This window comes from Xiphophorus maculatus, chromosome 1, assembly GCF_002775205.1.
Source record: "Xiphophorus maculatus strain JP 163 A chromosome 1, X_maculatus-5.0-male, whole genome shotgun sequence".
Classification (NCBI taxonomy): Eukaryota; Metazoa; Chordata; class Actinopteri; order Cyprinodontiformes; family Poeciliidae; genus Xiphophorus; species Xiphophorus maculatus.
In genome coordinates, this window is record NC_036443.1 from 15,769,520 (window position 1) to 15,786,134 (window position 16,615).

A 16,615-nucleotide genomic window follows, 5' to 3' on the forward strand; every position below is an offset into this window, starting at 1 on the left:
TTCTTCTTTATATCAGACTCAGTCCTTTAAATCTCTGCAGCAAATTATACATACATAACAGGGTAACATAATATTTACAAAGTGACAAAAATAAACGAAGAAGCTTTAAGGTTCAATGTGAGGGGAGTGTCTCTATCAGTCCATATGTGATGAAGTACAGTGATCCAGAAAAAAATGTTTTTACAAAATAATACAAAAAGCCTCTGATATTTCAACCAGATCTCTGGTGTACAAATGTGAGACAGACTGAATCCTATTGTGCACAAATGACACGTCAAAACAATGGTCTTAATTCAGATGGCATATTTGTGAAACAAAAATACATAATTATCTTACTAGCTCTGACTTCACTATAATATATATATACAGGTTCCCTTTTGTCTTAAATACAACTCAATACTTGATCATTTATCACCAGTGGTCCCTAATTATTTATTGTGTTATTTTACAATATTCATCTTTCAGCTGCTGCTTAGTGCTGGTCCGGTGATGCTACCTACATGAATGTAAATGTGAACTAGAATCATTTTCTGCATATACTCCATATAATGAGCAAATAAACAAATGATCTGTCCAACATCCTATCTGCAACTCTACTAATTAAGTTTTATCTGGAATAATGTCTCCTATGAGGTGATGAGAGTAATTTATGTACATGAATTTTATGGATGTGTTTTGTTTTTTTTTTGTTTCTTTTTTTGTCTTTTGTCTCAAAAACATTGCATATATGTCAAAAAATCCGTGAGAAATATGTTTAATCCCCTCATTTGTCCTTTTCAAAAATATTCTTATTGCACAACATCTCGTCCCTCGCAGTTAAAGGAAGTCCAGTCTTTGGACCAAAACATCTGTGTGTATACTTCTTTGTGTAATTGTTCAGCAAACAAGTCTCTTCCTTATGGGTCAATGCGAAAGGCCAACAGTTTGTCGGAGTGCAGGTTATTGAGGGTTCGCAGGTCCGGTAGGCGCAGTAGGAGTTTGGAGAAGAGGGCAGAGTCGTCTGAGCGTCGACGACAGATCAGTGACCGAAGGGCATGGATTAGGCCCTCCTGTAGCTGCTCCACGGCTCTCATGTCTGAGATGCCAGAACGGTCTGGGAGGAAGGAAGATTCACAGTGTCAGTTGTTTACAATGTTAGTTTATAGTCTCACTATTTCAGAAACAATTTCTCACTGCGCTGCAGCATTTACAGCGCATTGCGAAAGTATTAATACCTCTTCAACTTGTTCACATTTTTGTCATTTTCCAACCACAAATAATATATCTCACTGGAATGTGATATTATAGATCAGCATGAAGGAGAGCCTATTGCAATTGTGAAGTGCAATAGGATGAAGAAAAATTTAAATAGTTTTGCATTTTTCTTTCAAATTTAAAAAAGCCCAAAGGGTTATCTTGTGATTTTGCACATCTGAATAGTGGCATGTTTATCCACTTTTCCTTGGAAAATTGCTCGAGGTCAGTCAGATTGGATGGAAAGCATTTGTGAACATCAACATTTGTCACAGATTCTCAGCTGGATTTAGGTCTACACTGTAACTAGGCCATTTGAACACATGAATATGCTGTGATAAAAACCATTGCATTGTAGTTGTGGCTATTGATTTGAGGGTTTTTGTCCTCCAATCCAGTTGCAACAGTGAATGTTTTCCTCTAGCATTGAGCTGTATTTAGTGTTATTTACCTTCCTATCAGCTCTGACCAGGTTGACTACCACTACTTAGGAAAATAACCCTGACAGGATGATGCTACCACCATCACCATGTCACGCTGGGGATGATGTTCAATAGATGAACAATATTTGTTTTCCACCACTCTTTCCCCCTAACTGTCTGGTATGTACCCTGGGTGATGTTCTTTGGTTACTAATGTTATATATCAAACCTCAAAGGCCTTCACATAACAGCTGTAATTAACTGTAGACTAATTAGTTACTAACTAAGTGATATCTCAAGGTATTTGGATGTACTTGATTTTATTTAGGAGCATCAGAATAAAAGGGATCAAATGCAAACTATTTTTTTTTTCTACTTCACAATGTTGGTTTGTAATGCTCCATCACTTAGACTCCCAACAGAATAAATACAAGTTTGAGTTCCTAATGACAATAATGATCACTTTTGCATGAGACTCTATATCAGTTCTTTGTCTCACCTGCAGAAACCAGCACCACAGCCATGAACAGGGCCATCTCATCAGGCTCCAGGCCCAGGGAGCCCAGCTTCTCGCTGAATTCAAACATCGCATCCAGAAGAGACCCCATGCCCAAGACTCGCAAAGTGGATAGGGGGTACGTTTGGCCATTTAGGAAGGTCACTGTACGTTGCTCAGCATTGAACAAAGTGCAAAACCTCACCATGAGAACCTAAACACACAAATAATTTGAAAAAAATGAGAAAAAACAAAATCTATAGTGTGCAAGGAGTGAAACACATATTTTGCATTTAAGGTGTGCTAAATAACAAAATATGTTATTAAGATTACCTGGAAGGTGCCGGACTTTAGCAGCATGACCTGGTCCTGTTGGCTCAGTTCTTGGAACCCAGGGATGCCCTTGGCAAACTCCACAACTTCTTTCACAGCAGGTGTGAAACACTGAGAAAAGGACTCCCATATCTCCTGACTTGTTCGCTCTGCTCCTGATACAGGGCACGCATTGAGAGGGCAGGCCTGGAAGAGAAACCCAAAAAACCCCCACAAAACTATTAATCATTGGTCAAATGAGATAACATTCAATTATATACAGTATTTGTTCAATTCTCACTCTTACCAGCACTTTAGCTCCTGGTGCTAATTTCCACGGACAGGTGGAGGGCTGGTTTTGGGCGACTTCTCCAGAGGTAAAACTGTTCAGATTGGTGGAGCTGATTCTTTGCCCCATTGCAATATGTGACTGGTTATGATTCTGATTTGTTGACACGAAATACGAATAATGATTGTTGTCCACTTTGTGAAACATAGGTTGGTTATCATTAGAGGCAACGGGGCACATAGTTGCATGGGAGACAGGGCACGACTGATAACTCTGGGTGGAGTTGGAATGAGATGATGCTTGGAAACCACCATCCTGAGAAAAGGTAGATGCGTTATTGTTGTTGCTGCTGCTGCTGCTGGAAGTGGAAATGCTGGCCCTGTTGGATGATCTCTCGTGGCTGTTGTTGCCGGTGAAGATTTCCCGATAGGCTTTGGAAATGGTCCCAATGGCCTCTTTTGAGTTGCAGTCGTCTGTGCTGGTGGTACTGTCCCTCGCTGAAGAGTCCATGTCCATGGCAGCTGACTCATTCAGGCTGTTCATGTAGCTCTGCATTTCATCAAGAAGTCGCTGTTTCTCCCGTTTAGGAATGCGCCCAAAACGCACAGCTAAGGATGACATAAACATTAGAGGGAAAACATTAAAACTTGGACTGGGCAACTTGGGCAGTCTGTATTTTCTCCTACTTTTAAATAATAGTAGGACCACGTTTTCATGGTCTTGCTGTACCTGTACAATTTCAGAATATCATCAACAGCTAAAATTATAAAGATACAAAATCTCCACTGATAGGAGAGGAAAGTATTGTTAAGGAAACACCAGACTGTAATCTGCTGTAATCTTTCAGACTTTACTATCAAAATCACATAACGATTCGAATTGAGTCTCTGCTGTTTTCTCATGCATATCCCGACCTCTCCCTTCTCATAGAACCCATCAGCTGGAAAGGCTATTTATAGACCCTCTGCTGCCATCTGCCTCATCCTCCTCTCCATCTAGCTCTTCTCTCCTGTTCCTCCAGTTCTCCCTCCCTTCAAACTGTAAGTAGGGCAGTGGGGCAACACGACTATGATGTCAATGGTATGAAGGTTTTGGATTAGAAAAAAAGAGGGAAGACAAGTAAGTTTCAGATATGAGTTGAGGAGACAGTCAAAAGAAAAAAGTGAAAAGGTTGACCTAAAAGAAGGAGAAGCAAGGAAAGTAAGAAAGAGAGAGTGTGGGACTGTGTGTCTGCGTGTACCCACAAGATTGGGTCTGATAAGGCAAGAAAAAGTTGAACTGGTGCAACTTCAAAGACTTTTGCAAGTAAGGCAAGGCAGGGTAGGTTTATTTCAATAGCACCATTCTTTACATGGAGCATAGAGCTTGTTTTCAAAAGATACTTTTTAAAACAAGATACGTGTTTAAAGTGTAAATTTCAATGTAAATGTCAAATAATGACAGACTCTTTAAAATGCTAATTTAAAACAAATAAATAGCTAAAAAATGCTGGAACTGAAATGGTGACGTAACCATAAACCTTCATGGGAAGAGTGAAACAAAACTCTGTGTTTCCTTTACATCACAGGGTCTTTTTGTTTCTGTTTGTTTCTTTAACTGAGGGGCACAGAAACTAAATGCTCTCATGGTTTCTGATGACCCCAGAGATCAACATGATTCATGTTGCACACTTAGTGCCTAGTAAATAATTTAAAAAAGACTTTATAATCTATCATTTTACAAAACTTGAGCCAGTGCAGTGATTTGAGGTCAGGTTTGATGTGATTCATCTCCCTGGAGTTGGTCAGGACTCTGGCAGCAACACTGGATGTGCTGCTGCAGAGACCAGTAAAGATACTATTACATTAATCTACCCTATCAAAAATAAAGGCATGCACAAAGTTTTTGTGTCCTATTTTGTCAGAAAACACTTTCATTCTGAGTAATATTTTAAATTCAGTTCTTTTGTTTATGTTTTAAAGATGATAATTGATTAATTTAGTAATAAACTTTACATTTGGCAAAAATGTAGGTCAGAGTCCATAACAACATCTAGGTTTCTTGCGTATTGGTGACCTGTCCAGGATGTACCCCGCCTCTCGCATGATAACTACTGGAGATGGAGATGGAGATGGATGGATGGATGGGTTTCTTGCATGCTATGTGGTCTTGATATGTTTTTATCCATAGCATTACATTTTTTTGAAATGATGACAAAATAATATTTTTTTTCCCTTTTCTGTATCAGCATGGGCACAATGTCGTGATGACTGGAGTATATTTTATCCATGTGGTGACACAAATATAAAGTTGTTTGTCTCCAGCTATATGTACTTGTACTCCTTAACCTAATATAGGGGTAGTTTGTGAATATTAAATAGTTAAAAGTTCCCCTAAAATACTGCCTTGAGGAACATCAAATGGACTTTTTGTTTGCTCATATTTATGATCACCAAATTAAATAAAATAGCAGTGATATTCTTAAAAAGATGTCAACCAGTCTAACACAGTATCAGACAATACCACCAACTTTTTTAGTCTGTCAATCACTATGTTATGATCATTTGTATTGAAAGCATCACTGAGATCCAGGACAGCACAGCTGTTTATGTCTTTCTTTATGCAGAGTTACAGGTACATCTGCAATTAGGCAATAGTGAACTATATTGTCATTCTCTGTGTTGAACTCTTTTCTTAATTCCATATTAATGATACTTTAGGTAAAGTGTATTTAGGTCAAGTGTTGCTGCATTTAGCAAATATGCATTCCTCTTGCCGTTGCCTGCAGGAACTTTTGAGGGGACGCACGCAATGTGCGCTTAGACCTCTTTTATTATGCTTCAAACAAAACAAATGCAAACTAATGAGCTGTTGCTCTCAATATGCTGCTCCGGTTAGAGAAAGAAAAAGTGTGCCACCCTACCAACGGACTTCTGACATTTGCTTATTTCAGAGCCTGAGTCGCACAGCTGCCTGCTGGAGTGAAATCAGGGTGTACTATTTATTGTGGGCTGCAGGCAGTTGCATGTGGTTTTCCTGTTTTCGTAATGGTTGAAACAGAGAAGAAAAGGGGTTTCTAGGTTGTGGTCTTGAACAGTTTCAAAAATCTTCCCCCTCAGAGGGTCGGCCCGACTGTCTCGTTGTCGAGCTGCAGTTTTGCCACCCAATTTTCTCCGTGCACCAGAAGTGTCAAGCACATGCAGAAATAACACTAACCTCTTTACTAGATTAGGCAATGCAGAGAGCTGGAGGATGGAGATAAGCAGAAACCATACTGAGAGGAAGAAAACAGGCAAACTGCACCATACAAGTAGGTCACGATGTGTGAGTAGACGAAGGGGACAAATCTGTATTGTTTTTCTAGGTCAACCAAACTGCTCCTTTAATGTGGGATGATAGGTGATCAATTCAAGCTCAGCTTTCAGAGGTAAAATCATGTAACAGGAGAGCTGTGCCCGAGGAAGCCTGTCACAATGATGCTTTCTGCATGCTTTGCTTAATTGCTGCCCTGTTCCTCATTAACAGCAGTGAGATGTGCATAGATACACAAGGTAATCAAGCTGACCCTGTTCCAATTTCCCAAAATAATTCCTGTGTTTGCTGCAGTTTTTCACATGATAGATAGCTTGAGGGACTTCAGGGCTCCTTTTCTCATAAATCACTGTCCGAAGGAGGGGTGTAGGAGAGCTAAGGGAACAGTGTATAGGAACATGGAGGAGGTGGGGGGAATAAGAGGATAAAGGTAAATGTGTTGTGGGAGAATGCTGCAAAGGGCAGCAAAAAGACACTTAGAAACTTAAGAGGGTGATACAAAGCCAGGTGTTTTGTGGCAATGTGGTGACAAAATAAAAATGAATGACAGGTGCAGGTCCTATATTGAGAAAGGAAAGTAATTGAGTCACTGGCACGATGACCTGAAAAACCTTCTCTCTCACAGACCTACATCTGAGCACTGACTTGGTTTCTGGCTGTCCCTTTCTCTGCCGCTTTGGCTAATCAGAACACTGTGACATTTTGGCAGCTCCACACGAGTTTCTCTCATTAAACAGAAATATGTCAGGGTGTCTCACCGTCTCTCGACATGCCGACGGAGAGGCATTTCTTGAAACGGCAGTGCTGGCATCTGTTGCGGTTCATCCGCATGATCAGACAGTTCTCGTTCTTCACGCACATCTTGTAGTTGATGTTCTGCTGGATGCTGCGGCGGAAAAAACCCTGGCACAAAAAAGGAGTGTGTTAGTGTCATCGAAAATGTTAACACTTAAGACATTGTCACTGTTTTTTTTTTTTTGTTAGTGTCTCACCTTGCAGCCCTCACATGCATGCACTCCATAGTGGAAACCGGATGCAATGTCTCCACAAACTTTGCAGAGCAGGACCATTCCACCTGTCTCTGAGAATGGAAAAAACAAGATATTTTATTTAAAGAAAAAGGGTGAAGAAGTAGATGTACGTATATACGTATATATATATATATATATATATATTTGTACGTAAAAATAGTGAAGAAACACTAACTGGTGAATGTTCCTGCAAACCCGCAGGGTCTCTTTCCCGCAATAGGGTGTGCATAGGGTGGCTGTGGAGCAGCTGCAGCTGAGGAAGCACTGAAGACCTCTGGGAACTGGAACACCAATTTGGAGGTCGGGGTGTTGGCCCCAGTTGTCCGACCCTGCCTGGGCGTCCCGATCTCAGTGAAGGTAACTTCTTCTGGAGATGAGGGCTGAGAGTGTGAAGAGGGTGACTGTGTTTGGTACCCACTGGAGGGGCTGCCAGGGCTTGGGCTTGAGCTGCCTGAAGACCCTGCATACAGGATGACTCCACCTCCTGCATAGAAGAATGAAAGACATTGAACCTCACAGCTAAGCAACATTATGCCTAATTTATACTGATAGTGTCATTCAACCTTCCACTTTATTATCATTAATATATAATGTTATATTGATATTCATAGAGTAATATAGTCAGTATAACCAGATATAATAAAAAAACTGCAACAGAGTTGTTTTTCCCCCCAAATATGACCATTTCATTCTTCTGACCTAAATATGTCTCTTGCACGGTGTAACAGACCACTGCAATTAGGTCACCATGTTTGAGATCCATTTAATTTCAATGTCTGCTAAATTACAACAGAAGCAGGCATCATTCTACTTAAAGATATACTGAGTAGATGATTACTTGCAAGCAAGAGCATTGTAAAAGACAGATAGAGAGCATGCCATAAAAATTCTAATTAAATATTTTCCACCAAATATTGGTTTCTGGACAATTAAAAAAATTAAAACATTGGAATTATTGTCTATTTTGAAAATGAATGTAAGCTTGAATTTTTTTTAATCATTTGAGACCTGAACAACTTCAGTTCATTATTTTGCCAATTTCTCATATTCTACAAAGAAGTGCCATACAATACAATTCTTTTATCTAGAATGTTTTCAGTACCTTATGACAGAGTGAACTGACAGATTTTATTTAAATTTTATTGTACTGGAATCGGTTTAGCTTCTCTTTGCAGGATGCATTATGATGTAATACTGCTAAAGCTCTATTTGTGGAGAAAAGATCTGTTTGTATGCAGCTTCCCGAGTGCAGCAGGCAGAATGGTGCGATCAAGCGGATAAACGGAGCTAAAAATACTGCTGGCAACATTTTTGCTGAATGCACCATCCGAACGTCACTGTCGGTAAATAATTCTTCTGCCGCGTTAATGCACTGTTCGGGTTCTGTTTTAATATGTGTTCCATCCCTCGCTTCTCCCGTCTTCTCTTCCCCTTCATCCCAAGCGCTGTGGATGATCTGAGACGCGACCTCACGTGTCTGCGGGGTCCGCCGCCTCCTCCGCTCCAATAATAGCCGCGCTCCCGTGGCACCGTGCCCAGCGTCAGCTAACAGCACGACACCTGACCGCCGCCTCACATGCGTGGACTCCTGACACGGTTACTGCCCGAATCAAATCCGCAGTCCCGTGTAAAAAGGGGGGCGAAAACACGCCAATCCGAAGTCTGAGTCAGTGTTTATAAACAAACGCAGGCTGGGGGAAGCGCCCGGGGCGCGAGTTGGCGTAGAGAACCAAAGTTTAGGAATTTACGTCGAGTTATTTGCAAAGAGATAGCAAACTTCATGAACCACGCTTGTACGAGAAATGTCGGAGGTAATGCTAAATTGTGCTGCTCCGTGTCAATAGGATGTTTTAAATGACACGTATAAAGCCATATATATATATATATATATATATATATATATATATATATATATATATATATATATATATATATATATATATATATATATATATATATATATATATATATTCTTGCAAATCCATGTGAGGCATTGTTTCATTCAACACCTCAAAGTGCAGTCAGACTAGTTGTTATCCTTTTGACCTCTGTAAGTGAAACAAACCAACCCCTCTGCTCCACAATGTCTACAGCACCAGCTCAATTGTTTTGATAATCCCTCCACCAGCACGTGTTGGTGGATTTGTTGACTCATGCCAGAGTCATATCCAGCAGACACAAGCCTCTCTGCCTTACTTCTCATGAGCTTAAATGCGCAGTCAAACGCTCAGCCGCCCACTCCACCCCGACACATTGCATGTCCACCTGAAGACTCACATGTACAGTTAACTTGTGTTTATGAATGACCTCAAGAGCTATTAAAACTGTCAATTAATAACCCCTTTGGCATTTTACTTTTTAGTAGCCATGCGGGAAGTTTGTTGACAATATAATCTAGGCAGTAAAGGACTTTTATAACTGAAAATCATTTGGCAGTCAAGTTGGCAATGATGCAAATCTACTTTATTGCTTGTTTTTGTAAGCCAGTTATGTTTTTAGAAGGACTATTAGATTATTTTTTTTATGTATTTATATGTAGAGGCAAAACAATTTTGTGGATAGCTTGTTTCAGTAAGTAATAAATGAAGATGGAACGTATCAACCAGGAGGGATTCCTAGTAGTAGACTTGTTTTAGCTAATAAAATCTACAAAACAACTTATTTAGGTTTGTCTTATACATCAATGAGACCAAAGGAGAAGGGCTGGCTCCAAAAACCAAACACATTATACTTGCTTAGCTACCTGAAGCCTACTGTCATGCATAGTAGTGGAAACATGATCATTTGTACTTCTATCTCACAGCCTGGTCCAAGTTTCTACTGCTTCAGTCATGGACTTCTGTCTATATTAACATTTTCTTCACTCAGTTGCAACTCTCACTTGAAGCTTTTTCTCTGAAATTTGATAATGGAGCAGGATTATGATCCCATTCAATGGCAAATGTACAACTAAAAAGCTGAAAAAAGGTCCATCTCCAGACTTCAGCCTGTTTGAAACATCTTGACAATATCCTTAGAAGGCTATAGTTCGCAAACGCGTGCACTCCTCAATGAACTGTAAACATTGTAAAGAATAATGTGCCAAGACACCTCTGAAGCCATAAAAGAGACCGATAAGGTAATTCAGGAACAATTTATTGCTGCAGGCCCTTCTATCTAACAATGAGGTAGGTTTTCTGTCTACCTCTGTCTTGCTTTAGGCTCAGATTAGCTGGAAAGATTAGAAATAAATAATTTATATTTATATTTAATAAATAATTTTTTTTTTACCATGAATGTGCAGCTATGTGCCATTGTCCAGTTGTTACATTGTTCTGTGAGAAATCTTTGCTATAGGTATTACCTACATAACTACTGCAGAAAGCAACTTTCAAAAGTCAAACGACTTATTTCTTCAACTTTTAGTGTGATATAAACAAGAGAGACTAGCATGCTTCCTATCATATGAAAACAGTTACAATGTAGGTCATATGTGACATCTTTCATTTAGTCAATCATTCCTCTCAGCCTGGCTTGAGTTGCCTACTCGTGCAAGCACTAATCTGTGACTGCAGGCAGAGAAACGTGAGTAGTGAACAACCCAACAGCCAAGCACGTTGTTTTCTGTTTCTTTCTTTTTCTTGTGCACCTGATTGTGTTTGGTGGACCTTGGACACAAACTTTGCCAAATTGTTTGCTGAAAAAAAATTTATTCAACGGCATTGAATTAACATTTTATTCTTTAGTCACAATCAAATTATTAATTTTTGTTGATATCATCATCAGTTGAGCTGAGCTGATTAAGCTAACTGCTATGTTAGTATTCAGGCTAACAGGAATATATTTCTCTGCAATTTGGACAACAAAATACTGTACAGGTATTCTCTGTAGAATATGTTATACTTTGTTAAAGATTTCATGAGATTATCAGATTAACAAATAAAGGTCAAGCTTGGTGAGAAAATCGGTGTTTTTCCCACGCAAAGCTCCTCTGTTTATGGGCTCTCTCTGTTAATACTTCCAGCTTTTCAAATTGAAAATGCCCTCATTTTGAGTGGAGATGGAACCTACCATTAAGCAGAATCCTTCGACCAACAATACCTTGTCTGTCTCTGCAATTCTTAACTCAAGTTCTGTTTTACTGCTGCTTTAGAATGACTGTCAAGATGGGGGTACTTGAAAATGCTCCACTTACAAAGATGGTGCTTGGTTTACAAAGCTCAAGGACCAATGGTGAAGAGAGGCCATGAGCTATTTTGTGCCACTTCTGGATGTGAACACTTGGGTGTTTGCAGCAGATTTCATTACCACAGGCTTGTGTAAGTAGGTCAATATCACAGGAACTTGATAGAACTGTGTCTATGTGCCTCTAGCATCTCTTGAAAGTGGTTGCCATCACATTGCAGCGCGGGCGTAATCACCTATCCTTACACTGAGCATAGGCGTCATATCATAAAGATCGAATCATGTTGAAGGGATTTTATTGGGTTAAAATTTGCTCAGTCAAGGATGGGGGAAATAAGCTTCGGTGTTTGATGACCATAGATTTATCTGCTATCTGTTGCAGATTTATCTGCATCATCTGAAGCAGTCACGTTATCGCGGGAACCCACCCTAAGCGCATGTGTGCCCTGATCTAATGCGGACAGATGTTGCAGTCTGGAAACCGAGACACATTCTACCACACTGCGGATTCCGTGATCCAAATGAGAGAGAGCGCGAGAGAATGAGACGAAGGGAGGGAGATGAAAGCATAAAGTTCGGGAGGCAAACAGAGCATGCGGAAGAGAAACGTGACCAGAGAAGGTGGGGCGGGGGGGAGTTAATGTACGGAACTGCTGACCCACTGACCAAGCTCTCCCTCTCTGTCGCTGCAGGCGGCATCAAAAGCAGCAGCGTCCGTGAGAGCGGTGAGGCGGCAGGAGGGGAGAGGAAGAGAGGAGAGGAGGGCCCGGCTATCTCACGCGCTGCACGCGGCTCTGTAAGGAAGGCCACGTGAGGGAAGCTTTTGACCAAGATTTCTTTGGGAAGTCATGAAGCTGCGCTCCAGCAAGGAAACGCAGCCAAGGGGGCTTGTGATTAAAGAGTCGCATTAAATAGAGCAGCGTGTAACGCAAAAGGGTGGTCTGACTGTACGCTAGTTACAGCAGCTAGTTAACTGTCAGCCAGGCAGCAGGGCGAAATATGGCCCATGTGTCAGTGTGTGAATAGGAGCCACTAATATTTCTGCTGATATTAACCGATAAGTAATTCATTCGTTTAATCACTCAGTTCCCACAGTAACCCACATGCTCTAAATAAAACGGAAAAAATCTGAAAAAAGTAACAACATACTGTAGCTGTTATGTTTCTTCTCATAACTTAACTATATAAACTCAACAGAACCTCAGTGGAACGTGACTTAGTTTATTAGACATTTTTCCCAAGAACATAGTGAGATCAATGCGCTGATACCACATTTGGTGTTCTTCCACACAGAACACAAAATAGTGCCATTGAATAATGTATTGTTTTATCACATACATAACAATAGCCTTGATTCCAGTCGTGTGGCTGTAGTTTAATATTCAAATGTCATATTTATTTATTATTTACTTAGAGCCTACAAAGAAAATTGTGGGATTTACTGTCAAATAATTTGGTTTAGACACGTTTCGGCTCTGAAAATATTACCTTTCTTCAGGTTGTGTGAGTCAGTTTTTTCACTTTGCAACATCAATGACTAAATAGTTGATGTCGAGTTATCATGCACGGAACCTCCAGCAGGGGGTGTCAAAGCACATTTTGGGCTGAAGTTTGAAGGACTGACTCTCTTTATTAAGTGCAATTGAACAATCAGGTCAAAAATCATATGTTTTGCCAACTATTACGAATCAGTTTACGCCCCCCCCCCCTCACATTGTGGACGGTGCCTGATTTTATATTATGACTGTCTCACAACCTTTCGATTTTATCCAGACTTTAACAACAGTCTCCTGAAAATTGAATTCCACACAGTCCACTTCAATTGTCATCTTAAAAGACAAATAGGTTCAATCAATTTCCAATAACATAATATAACCATATAGACAGATTCAGTTACATTACAATTCAATTGTAGTTGTAACTCAGTCAAATGTGAATGATTTGCTTGTACATTAACTATGTTACACTTACAAGTAATGATTACCAGGTCAGCTTTATGGCACATATTTGAAATCATCCTTAAATTCTTAAGAGGCTACTTTAATTCTAAAAGTGATTCTGATCAATAACCTTTAAGTGTTTTTCATGGCGTTTCCTGAATACTTTTTCACTTTTCACCTGACCATGCCAGCATTAGGCTAAGTAATTCATATCCATCAGATTCATGAACTATCTAACATCATGCTAAACTGTTGTTCTCACCGAGAGGGGATGAATTAATATGAGACTGAAACATACAGGAAATTAAAACAACTTGTAAAACTTATTGCACAGACGAACGTAAAGTATAATCACAATAGCTCGTAAAACAACTGAAACTGTCTGCATCTTCATTTGCTGATTAATACTACAGCTATCATAAACTATTCATGTCCCCGTGAGCTCCACTAAAACCCACGGGCACACTTATCAGTTCAAACAGAAACTAGGCGAGTGGGTTCAGAATAACATGTTGACAGAGCTCAGGATGCCCGCATCACCTGCGCTGGAACGTGACGCTGTTGTAAATGATTGACCACCAATTAGGAGAGGAAAGCCGAGGGCACGCGCACCTTTGGCTGACCTCGAAAGACCGCCGCGAAGACAGCGCGACTCCAAACTTTCAGCACATCGCCTGAATGTCGCAAACACACAACTTTATGCGCACGCTTCTATTTTTAACCCTTGAGGTGGGACAGTCTTGTCACTCAGATGAAGTGCTGTCAGACTGCGATTACAGCGAGAGTCTGGTGACTATAGCTCCACGTGAGTTTGTTTTCATGGAGAACTACAGGAAGTGGTCAACCTCACTTCAACCGCGAGCGGTACTCTGCGAAAGCTCGAGTCCGCGCCTCGCAGACCGAAGTTCTACACACACATGCAGCGACACAGCCCGTCATTGACTTTAACATAAACCTAAATATATTCAATGAGTGAAGAGCGAGCTATGTCAGAATAAATCACTTGACACTGCAAAGTTCAAACGTAAGAAAAATGCAATACTTGCATTCATTATATATATATATATATATATATATATATATATATATATATATATATATATATATATATGATTCATAAATATCACTTTTAGTATATATATATATATATTTAGTATATATATCTATATATATATCTATATATACTAAAAGTGATATTTATGAATCATAATAATATAGACAAATACAAAATAAAATGTTTTATTTTTTAAAGATATATGTATTTATTATTTCCTGTTATAGTTTAAATAACTGACTTGCTTGCAGATAAAAATACTCATAATCTCAACCATCACAACAAAACTCCCAAAGGCGAAAAAACTAAACATAACAAACAAACCAACAAACAAACGAACAACAACAAAAAAATAAAGTCTAATCTTACCGCCTCCAGGACTGTTATCCATCGCTCTCCTGTTGCTGCTGACGACTTTAAAGCAAGTTCACGGATGTCAAGGAATGAATGCCTTTACACCGGCGCAAACGTCTTGTGAAGACTGACGAGGAAGTAAAAAAAATAGTCTGCAGAAAACACCTGCTCCATAGAGCGCGGAAACTGGAAGAAGTGATGAAAATACGCTCAGTGCGCGTCTGGGGGTCTCGGTGCAGGTGCGTTAAGAGGCAGTCCCTCTCTGCAGGTTGGCTCCTCGGAGATACCTGGATGCCTTTTGCGAGCTGCTTAACTGCTAAGTGCGCGGCTGTGGAGCGCGAGCGGTGGTGCACGAGAGAAGACTGAGCAATTCTCACAGCTTCCAAGAAAGTGTTGTCAGCAAATCCCTGACCGGTGCGAGAGAGTCAGACATGACATACACACCCACTGATACACACACCCACATCAATCACGTTTTGCAGGTGAGCATAGGAAATGTGACCGCCTTTCCGTTCGTTCCAGCTTGAGTAGTTGTGCCTGGTATGTGTGCGGGGGTGTGTGTGTGCGCGCATAGACCGGTGGGGTGGGGTGGGAGGGTGATTTGGCTCACTCTTTGTATCTTCCAGTCCCCTTTTCTGCTTCCTCACCCCACCTCCCTCGCCCCCGTTTACCCTGTGCCCCCACCTCCTCTTCTCACACTTTATGCGTTTTCATTGGTGGGGATCTGGAGCTGCGGGGAGTTTGATGCGCTTATTCGGCCGTGCTTTGCGTTCAGTAAAGCCACGCTACATGTGCGCTCTACATGTGCCTGAGAGAGTGCGCTGTCCTACTGATACACATTTTATGCAAAATACGGAGCGTGTGGTGCGCGTAGGGATAAGGCGATTGGAGGAGCAAGCACGTGGACGAGAGGCGTGGCTCACCGTGACTGCCTGCTCTCTGACAGGCAGCAGGGCTGGTAACGGATGATAAACACGGAGCCGTGCCAAATACCTCGCAAGTGGCAACTTTAAAAGCCATGTGCACACGCAGAAATAAAGATGTGCAACTGGACTGGTGACACCCTAGCGGCATGCTGTTAAAGCGAGACGAAAACCATTATTTACATTGCTCAAAGCTGTAAACGGAAAACGTTTTGGGTTGTTTTTTTTGCCTTTATTCATTTATTTATTTTTTCCATCAACGTAAATGCTACAGTAAAGGTAACTGTCAAGTGACTCTTGACAGTCCGAATGTCTGATATACAATGTAAAGCCATCAACAAGCAATAAACATGCAACATTCATGATTTGCAGTTTATATAAAGCGCCCCTCAGTGGCAACCTATGGCATTGACATCTGTCGAGGACAGTTTTTCAGATTAAAACATTAAGACAATTAATGTAATTCGATTCAACACATTGCCGATTTGCCTTCAAGCTAAAATCTTAATTAAAATTAAGAAACATTGTGAAACTAATAGAATCAGGGTAATGTGTTATAGTTCTGCTTTTTTTGTGTTCTCAGGTTGCAGCATTTTAAAAATCAGCCATCCTTCCTGAAAATATACAGAGCTAAACTTTTCTTACACAACGATATAATGCAAATGAAAGAGAGATAGAGAAAAACTAAGATTTTACATTCTAGAACTCTTTTATTTAAACTTAAATGTAGAATCTCAACTGAGCTCCAGACAAATAGCTTAGGCTGGTCATGTAAAAAGATGAAAGAAAAAAATATCCCCCCAAATCTAAGAAGTATCTCATTTTTAGATTACTTTTATTTTAAAAACAACTGCATGCAACATGCATTTCAAGTTCTGGTAAAATGGGCCATCAGGTCAAATGTGTAATTTTAAAACACCTGGCAGGAACAAGCGACACCAAAACCTGCCATACTCTTTCTTTTCTGCTTTCTCTAAATTTCTGTTTGTAACCTTATTTTTTTTGGAAGACAACCTCTTGGTAAGTGGGTCAATATAGGGCAGGGCTTTTCAAAGTGTGGAGTGTGTCCCTCCAATGGGGGCGCAAGAGTCTTTCAGAATATGTGT

The 16,615-nt window shown here is 40.3% G+C and overlaps 1 protein-coding gene across 1 annotated transcript; it reads right to left on the reverse strand.

Moving 5' to 3' along the window:
- Window positions 1–678: 678 nt before the first annotated feature.
- On the reverse strand, window positions 679–15,167 carry LOC102218103 (nuclear receptor subfamily 1 group D member 1-like). Its single transcript, XM_023340820.1, has 8 exons — window positions 14,602–15,167; window positions 7,250–7,558; window positions 7,036–7,124; window positions 6,802–6,946; window positions 2,771–3,360; window positions 2,485–2,670; window positions 2,155–2,365; window positions 679–1,093 (listed from the first exon to the last, which is right to left on the reverse strand). Exons 1-8 carry the CDS (start codon window positions 14,621–14,623, stop codon window positions 897–899), a joined length of 1,749 nt encoding a protein of 582 aa, XP_023196588.1. The 5' UTR covers window positions 14,624–15,167; the 3' UTR covers window positions 679–896.
- Between the last annotated feature and the right edge of the window lie 1,448 nt (window positions 15,168–16,615).

What these genes read in the sequence shown, in the direction of transcription:
- LOC102218103 (XM_023340820.1), bottom strand. Translation starts at nt 14,623, where the DNA reads ATGGATAACAGTCCTGGAGGCG. An exon ending in GTTTGCAGGAACATTCACCA is followed by an intron (nt 7,125 to 7,249) that starts GTTAGTGTTTCT and finishes TTCCATTCTCAG; the next exon opens with AGACAGGTGGAATGGTCCTG. An exon ending in CGTCGGCATGTCGAGAGACG is followed by an intron (nt 3,361 to 6,801) that starts GTGAGACACCCT and finishes TGTCATCCTTAG; the next exon opens with CTGTGCGTTTTGGGCGCATT.